Below are 8,835 nucleotides of genomic sequence, written 5' to 3'. Positions count from 1 at the left end.
AGGAACTGACTCAAAAGTGTTCTGAAGGATTGGTCATCATGAGAATAATGCAAAGATGGAAAGTTAGACCCATTGAAGGGAGGTTTGAATAGCTCACCTAATTTTTTTTTTTATCTGCAAATAACAGTAAATCTTTTTGTGGGGCAGTTATAATCACCAAGAGGTAAGAAACAGGCAATTACTCTTTGCCTAACAACAAACCGAAGAGATCAAAGTGATTTCAGTAAAAATTAAGATACCACTGCTTTAATTGAAATTGTATTTATAAATTTCTTAATCAAGGTTCATATTGGACACCAAGCCAATGTTATTCACCATAGGCTATATAATCTCAGCAAAGAAAGGATTTAATTTAGCAATGAACCTAATTTTATAATTATTTTGAGTTTAATTTTTTTTAAGCAAATTTAGAAGTCACAGACATGCATTTGTTTTCAAGTTTAATGCCATTTATGCTGTCCAGGTTCCACTGTAGAGGAAGTGCCCAAAACAGAATCATACTGCACTTCTGCATCTGTATTCTCTGTACAGAGGATAAAAGCACCAGTTCCAACTGATGCTTATAAACCATCAGACTAGCTAGCTCTACAAAAGGTATAAGCACTCATTGCTATTTGGGGGGGAAAAAAAAAACAAAACCACCTTAAACACTAACTCATGGCTTCAGATACAAATCTTTAAGTATACCGGTGTTGTGCTTTAAAAAAAAAAAAAAACAAAAAACAAAAAAAAAAACCAGCATTACCAATAGACTGAATGTTACTACAAAATACCAAATTTAACTTTAGTCCCTCAGACAGCTAGAGGCAAACCCTAGATTGTAGCAATTAACTTTGCTTCTAATTTACTTACTTAGTGTTGGTGTTAAAAATAAACCTAAAGTCATTAGAAGATTCAATGAAACCCTAACAATTTCATTTCTTCCATGTCTTGAACTATATTTCTTATAATCCATTTCCATTTAGAGTAAATAAAATACCTTCTTTCTGCACTGTTAATTGTTCTCTAACTTGTGTGATGATACACAGCATCACTAAGACTACAAAAATAAGCTGAAGTCAAACTTAACAAATGTGTTAAATTTCAATACTTATCAAAAAGTAACACCAAAATAAATTGGAGGATTTTTGGGAGGAGGATTTAACTAGTTATAGATTTTGTGTGAACTCTTATTATGAGCTTGGAATAACCAGAACACTCCAAATCAAAAGGCTTAAAGCCTTAATTCACTCCAATCTCTCAATAGAACAAATCTTGACTACTTTCTTTACCTCACAAATGTATCCTCATTTTTGCCAATGAATTTTTAAAATGTGATATGCATATTTGTTCAGCTTAAAAATTAAATATAATACAAATATAATCAAAACTCTAACTCTGGAAAACTAAGGTTACTCCCACAGTTTCTTGGTGTTAACACTTTATTTTCCTAGACTTCAGGGTTCATACATGCAAAAATGGATGGAATAGAATGCAACTCAATTCTTGTAAGTATATAAAAGAAAGACAATTTTATAAACATTTTAAAGATACCTCAAAAACAGTGTATTTTAGAGACCAAGGAGTAATTCCATTATTCGGCTTTCTGATAGCTACATACTGTTATCAGACCACAAGAGTGTTAGTTAACATTAGATTATAATATTTGGACATATATTAAGGGTATTGTTTTCTCCCTCCCTAAAATAAAACCAAAGTAAACTACAATGATTACTAGTTCTTGCTTGTATGTCTAAGGTATCACAGTATTGATTATACTTAGAAGGGAAAAGAAACCTAAATTTCCCCTTAAATAGCATGAACATGCCATACATTTTTTAAAAAGTGATTTAACAAAAATAAAGAGAACATATCTGAAAATATACATCAGAGGGAATGAAGACATCAAGTATTTTCTCAACACCTTATACAAAATAACTTATTCAGACTAGTCTAGGAAACATGCTAGTTTCGTGTATTGGAATGCTTTTAATCCACTTCTTCCATGCGTGATGTATCATCATCTCCTTCAAGAGGTGGCATTTCCTCAGTTATAGCTGCATTGGTTTCTTCAGTAGTTGAATCATCTTCATCAATTCCTATTTAAAAAGTCAAAAAGAAAGCCCAATTTTAGTACTTGTTAGCCTAGTTCAAATATAATAGGCAGATTTTAAATATCTTTATAATTGAATAATTCAACTCCCCCAGCAAGCCTCATCAACCTACCAAGACCAAGTTTGATCATCCTATAGATTCGATTGGCGTGTGTCTGGGGATCTTCCAAACTGAACCCAGAAGACAGCAGCGCAGTTTCATACAGTAAGATGACCAGATCTTTCACTGATTTATCATTCTTGTCAGCCTCTGCCTTTTGCCGTAGGGTTTCAATAATGGAATGGTCAGGGTTTATCTCCAAGTGTTTCTTTGCTGCCATGTAACCCATTGTTGAGTTATCTCTTAGTGCCTGAGCCTTCATTATTCTTTCCATGTTTGCTGTCCAGCCATATGTGCTTGTGACAATGCAGCACGGGGAAGTAACCAATCGGTTTGATACTACAACCTGAAATTTTAAGTCAGGACATTTAGTTTTAATATTATACAACTTATGAGACTACCACATTATTTTAGTTAAACACAATCTTAAGTCAGGTTTAATAAAATACAACTTCAATGTTCAAGTAAACAAATCTTCCATACCTTTTCAACTTTCTTTTCCAGGATATCTTTCATAATTTTGCAAAGATTTTCAAACTTTGCCTTTTTTTCCTCCTGCTTCTTTTTTTCATCTTCATCTTCTGGGAGTTCCAAACCCTCTTTGGTTACAGACACTAAAGTCTTGCCCTCAAATTCCTTTAGCTGTTGCACACAATACTCATCAATAGGTTCAATCATATATATTACTTCTAAACCATGCTTCCTAAGACGTTCAACAAAAGCTGAATTAGCCACTTGGTCCTTAGTTTCACCTGAAAAAAACAAATCATACAGACAAATTACATACATACAAATTCATAGAATATTTTACTTCTCATGTTTGTGCTCTCATTTCCTATGCTTTTGTTCTTTTAACTGAATTTTTAGAATCTTAATATTATGGCATTTAAACTTCCTGTAAGTCATCCTTTCTACCAGTCTTTAATGAAGACTCCAGTAATTAATGGGAAAAAGCCTGATAAAAAGCTTTTCAAAAATCTTTTGATTACTTCTAGGTATGCAAAATAGAGCAAGTAAAACAGTCCAGTCCATTTTTTATATAAATAAAACCTGCTAGCATGTTCATTTTTAAGATCATATGGTTCAATCTTCTACCACCTTGGCTTATCCAATTCCTCTGGATGTATTCCAGATATTTTCCCTAAAATGTGGTATATGCTGAACTAACTAGGATTTAAAATTTTTGATATCCAAATCTTTTCAAATCTGCAATATTCTCCCTGTCTCTTCAATCCTATTACACACATCTTGCATATATTCCCAGCTTATATTTCTTTAAATGGTGTTTTTTAAAACATTTTTCCTATTAAATCTCTTTTGTTTAATCCATCACTGACAAGTTCAAATTTCTCTTGATCCTAATCTAGTCTTGTCAGTAATGTCTACTAGGATTTTGTCATTCAGATTTGGTAAGAATGCCTTTAAAATCAAAGAAATTAAATTCCAATTAAGATAATCTCTTTTCCTAAATTACTCAAGAGAAAAATAACTTATTGAGAGATTAACAATGATAGTGCTGCCAAAACAGATTATAAAAACAAAATAAGTTAAAATAGTAATGTTACTATGAATTACCAGTAATATAATAAATATGTTTCTGATTTTCCTTCATCCTCATGCAATAGTCCTTAAGAGAAACCATCTCATCCCCAGAAGCAGAAGTATAGTATCTCAACAATTCTGAAAGTTTCTTTCGGTTCTGGGAGTCTTCATGTATTCCAAGCTGGAAAAACAAACAAAGCTTGAGAAACTTTCAAGTTTAATAGCAGAAAGAATAAACTGATCAGAAAGTTAACTAACCTTAATGTTTTTAGAAAACTGCTCATAAAACTTTTTGTAATTCTCTTTATCTTCTGCCAATTCAGTGAAGAGTTCCAAGCATTTTTTAACCAAATTCTTCCTAATCACTTTGAGAATCTTGCTTTGCTGCAGCATTTCACGTGAAATATTTAGAGGAAGATCTTCAGAGTCCACTACTCCTCTGATGAAATCTGAAACAATTTGCAATGATTAACCTTAAAATACAAATACTGAGACAAACACAATATCCTGTAAACAAGCAGATGTACAACCTCTTCTCCCTTATTTTAAAATGAAGATAATTAACAGATAAAGCAGCATTAAGCCTGTCTTCAGGGAAGACCTTAAGAGTTCTTTCCAGCCTTATGGTTGTGACCTTAGTTCTGCCTGCCTTAGTATCTTGTAAAAAGTGATTTATCTACCTCTCTAGAAGGGCTGTAGTGAGATCAATTGGCACCTGAAAGTGTCATTTATTCCCCTTTCCCCTCTTTCTACTTACTCAGATATTCAGGGATCAGCTCTTCACAATTATCCATGATGAAAACCCTGCGCACATACAATTTGATGTTATTCTTTTTCTTTCTATTTTCAAACAGGTCAAAGGGGGCACGTCTTGGAACAAAGAGAAGGGCCCGGAATTCCAATTGTCCTTCCACTGAGAAGTGCTAAAACAAAATTTTAAAAGCTTCATCAGAATCTAAATACAAGCAATTCTTTGTATTAAGGTGCATACAGATCTTTTTCAATTTCTCCACCTTCATATTGTAAAACATATTACATATTTACATTACATGTATATAACTTAAAAAAAAAAACTCCAAATACTGTATATGCAAGAGCTACAAATAAACTGTTTCTTAAGTGCCTATTATTAATTCCTGGGGAAAATGATTTAATTAAAACTTACTTTCACAGCTAAATGATCTTCCCAGTCATTTGTCAAGCTCTTGTAGAATTCACCATATTCTTCATTAGTAATATCATCGGGATTTCTGGTCCAAATTGGCTTTGTTTTGTTAAGCTCTTCTTGATCAATATATTTTTCTTTAATCTTCTTTTTCTTCTTCTTGTCACCATCTTTTTTTTCTTCTTCTTCATCAGAACCAACATCTTCTATCTCTGGTTTGTCCTCAGACTCCTTTTCTTCTTTTTCCTTCTCCTGTTTCTCTTCTTTTTCCTCTGCTTCATCATCACTGACTTCTTTATCCCTTTCTTTTTCCACCTTCAAAAAGAAGGCACAAATGGTTATTTTAATGCTTGCATTCAAATACAATAGTTATTTAGGGAGCTTGTCAATCAAGTACTGAAATAAAGTGGCTCAACTCTTTGGCTATAAATATTTAAATACATCTTATTTTCTAAGAGCCCCAGGTCCACTTACAGATATTATCTGTACACACACTATGGTGTGAGAACGAATAAGCTACAAGGCAAAATACTAGCTTTAAGAGAGCTGCCAAGTTATGTAAATATTACAAGTCTTAGCTGTTTATTACAGGAACATACCTTCAATTATAAGAGGCAGCCGAAAGTAAAATTCATAAAGTATCACTCCTTTTTGCAACCTCTCTCCTAGTTAATGAAGATTAACCAGCAACAATCTATGCATTAATCAGCTGAGAATTTCAATTCAGAATTACAATATTTTAAAACTTACAAAAAGTGTAATTGGATAACCAATAAATTGAGAATGTTTCTTCACAATTTCCTTTATCCTTCTTTCTTCCAAATACTCAGTTTGGTCCTCTTTGAGATGCAGAATTACTTTTGTTCCACGACCCATAGGTTCACCTGGAAAAAGGAAAAAAAAAATCCATGTGGGAAACATGTCAGATTCATAATTTTCTAATCTCAACCCATAAAGTGAACTAATAAGCTATTTTCATAGGTTTTTTGAAAATCCTTTAATACCTGTGAAATAATACCTTAATTCAATTAAGCAATGTGCTGAAAAGTTATTTGTTGAATTTTCATCATTTGAATATTAACCACAAAATTTCTAATAAAGGTTTTCTTCTCAACCTACTATATAATAAAAGCAAATGTTGCATTTACCATAAAAAATTAGATTGAGGTAGTTCTTTTAGAGAAAGAAATCATACTTGCCATCGGGCACATATCAAATACTTTCTTGCTACAAAACTCAGTTTTTATTTCTTAGACTATCACTCATCTTACATCTAGCCAGAAACAAACTTAAAAAGCTACTTAAGTCCAATCATGTCCCTTCACTTCATAGCTGAAATTCTAATTAATTTGCCCATGGTCATATAGTTTCAAAAGAGGGATTTTGATCCCCTTCTTGCCACTGTTCCAGAATGTTTTCCCTCTCTGCACATAAGAGAAATTGATCCATTTACTTATTATTTTAAGTTTGTCGTAAATTTTACAAAATAAAAGCCTCAAAGTACATACCTATATCAGTCCTGACAGTGAAAGACCCTCCTGCTGAAGACTCCCAGGCATATTGTTCATCATCATTATGTTTAGTGATCACAGTCACCTTCTCAGCAACCAGATAGGCAGAATAAAAACCAACACCAAACTGACCAATCATAGAGATATCTGCACCAGCTTGTAATGCTTCCATAAAAGCTTTGGTTCCAGACTTTGCAATTGTACCAAGATTGTTGATCAAATCAGCTTTGGTCATTCCGATACCAGTATCCACAATGGTAAGGGTGCGATCATCTTTGTTTGGAATGATACTAATGTTCAGCTCTTTCCCAGAGTCTAGTTTACTTGGATCCGTCAGACTCTCGTATCTGATTTTGTCCAGGGCCTAACCAAGAAAAAGGTTCAAAAATTTAAACCATGAATTGAAACAGCCACGCTGGAACTAAATCCAATTTCAAAAACAGAAAATCAAAAACTTACATCAGATGAATTTGAAATTAGCTCTCTCAGAAAGATCTCTTTATTAGAATAGAATGTATTAATGATTAGAGACATCAACTGAGCAATTTCTGCCTGAAAGGCAAAAGTCTCCACTTCCTCCTCCTCCATGGGTTGGTCCTGGGTCTGTGTTTCCTCAGGCATCTACAGAATATTATCATCAGTTAGAAAAATAACACCCATACCTATGACTTTAAAAGAATTCTGAATTTGAATTTTTAAAAATACAGATGAAAGGAAATAAACTACTGACTATGGTGGAAAACAAAACTAGACTAATTCATCGCGAACCAAGTCATTATGACTTTTTTTTTTTAATTAAAGCTTTTTATTTTTCAAAACATCTATGTGGACAATTCTTTAAATTCACCCTTGCAAAACCTTGTGTTCCAATACAAGTCATTATGACTTAATTGATGCTTCACGGGGCACACTTCAAACAGGGAACACGGACTGCTCCAATTGCATCTCGTTCTTTATTTAAGAGACTACCGCCTCTCCAGCCAGATTAACGCTAGAAGGGCTCATATCTCATTAAGAGGATAATCCGTCCTCTATAAAGAGTGCTAGGGCAAAGAAATAAAACAAAATCCCTGAAAATTCGCAATAAATGGTGATAGAGAATTCACTCCCATTCCATTAAAGCGTCTAGTGAAAGCACCTGTTAATTTGGGAACAGACAGGAAAATGTTAAATAAAGCTAAACTCCACATTTGATAAAGCTCACGATATGGGGGAGGGGTGAATGAAAATACGGGGGGGAGGGAGGGGGGGATCGGATAAAGAACGACCAGGCACGGCACGCGTTCCACAAACATCCCAATCTCATCTATTAACAAGGAAATCGGGTAAATCCGCAGTAAATTGTGGTCTCTCCCTTATTAATTAAAAAAGGGCTCGAGTTCAGACGTTCCCAGCGCCCCCTTGCCCCAGCCCCACTCAGACGCAGGTGCCCCGCCCGAGGAGGGCAGCCCCGCGGGCGGGGGCGGCGGCGCGCCCCAGCTCCCCTGCCCCCCCCCGGGCCGCCTCCGCGGGATCTGGAGGAGTCACCCCCCCCCGTTTTTTACCCTAACCCCCAAGATTATGCGGAGGCGTTTGTCTTGTTTAAATTACAGTAAGGGGGGGGGGGGTAAAAGCGGCGGGGGAGGGCAAAAGGGAGGGGAAGGGAAAGGGGGGGTCCTCAACGTCCGTCCCGGGCTCTCCGGCCCTGAAGGGAGAAAGGAGGCCGGGGGCGCCCCTTCTCGGGCATCCCGGGCGGCCCACGCCCAGGCCCCTGTTCTGGGAGGAGAGGCCCGCGGGGAACCTTACCGTGACGGCGAGAGCAGGAGCCCCAAGCCTTCACCTGGCAGCAAAAGGAGAGAAGAGCAAACTGGCGCGCGGCCGCCCCCCGCCTGCTCCTTATATAGAGTCGGGCACTCCCCGCCTCAGCAGCGCCTTTTCCAGAAGCCTCCGGAACCTTCCGGAAGAGAGTTCTCGAGCCCTCCCCAACCGCCGCGGCCCCCCGCGCGTGCGCAGAGGTGCGCGAACCCCTCCCCGCAGCGAGGCTCCGCCTTTTCTCCGCCCAAACCCTAGTTTTTTCTGTCTCCTCCTCCCCCTCCCCCCCCCCTACACTCCCCTCCCCCACCGCGGGCTACGGAGGAAGAGGCGGAGAAGGGATGTTGGGCTAGGGTGGGGGTGGCGGGGGAGCGCCGGCTTAGCGTGATCCCATCTTCCGCTCCTTCTCTGCTGCCTCCGAACCAAAGCCCAACCGCCTGCAGCGCGCGGGCGCGAGGACAGCTACGCCAAGGGGGAGAAGATGGGGCGGGGGCGAGCAACCGCCTCCTCCCGCGTCCCGCGTCCCGCGTCCCGCCTCTGCCTCCGCCGGGCCCGCGGCGGCTGCTGGGCGCTGCGGCCGTGCCTCCTCGCGGGCAGCCAGTCTTGTCCCGCCTCTGCCCCCAAGCCTTCCAT

General features: G+C 37.9%; 1 protein-coding gene across 1 annotated transcript; it reads right to left on the bottom strand.

Annotated features, from left to right (window-relative positions):
• Positions 1-245: 245 nt before the first annotated feature.
• On the bottom strand, positions 246-8,423 carry HSP90AA1 (heat shock protein 90 alpha family class A member 1). Its single transcript, XM_031953226.1, has 11 exons — positions 8,197-8,423; positions 6,871-7,032; positions 6,409-6,775; positions 5,651-5,784; positions 4,901-5,215; positions 4,493-4,658; positions 3,994-4,184; positions 3,769-3,916; positions 2,677-2,945; positions 2,206-2,539; positions 246-2,078 (listed from the first exon to the last, which is right to left on the bottom strand). Exons 2-11 carry the CDS (start codon positions 7,030-7,032, stop codon positions 1,969-1,971), a joined length of 2,196 nt encoding a protein of 731 aa, XP_031809086.1. The 5' UTR covers positions 8,197-8,423; the 3' UTR covers positions 246-1,968.
• Positions 8,424-8,835: the final 412 nt, after the last annotated feature.

This window comes from Sarcophilus harrisii, chromosome 2, assembly GCF_902635505.1.
Source record: "Sarcophilus harrisii chromosome 2, mSarHar1.11, whole genome shotgun sequence".
NCBI classification, from domain to species: Eukaryota; Metazoa; Chordata; class Mammalia; order Dasyuromorphia; family Dasyuridae; genus Sarcophilus; species Sarcophilus harrisii.
The sequence above is the reverse complement of the archived record's forward strand: the minus strand, read 5'-3'. Positions and strand labels throughout refer to the sequence as shown.

Coding starts and splice junctions, on each gene's coding strand:
- HSP90AA1 (XM_031953226.1), bottom strand. CDS start 7,032: ATGCCTGAGGAAACACAGACCCAGGACCAACCCATGGAGGAGGAGGAA. Junction 6,776..6,870: donor TAATTTCAAATTCATCTGAT/GTAAGTTTTTGA, acceptor TTTCTTGGTTAG/GCCCTGGACAAAATCAGATA. Junction 5,785..6,408: donor CACTGTCAGGACTGATATAG/GTATGTACTTTG, acceptor TCCTTTTTCCAG/GTGAACCTATGGGTCGTGGA.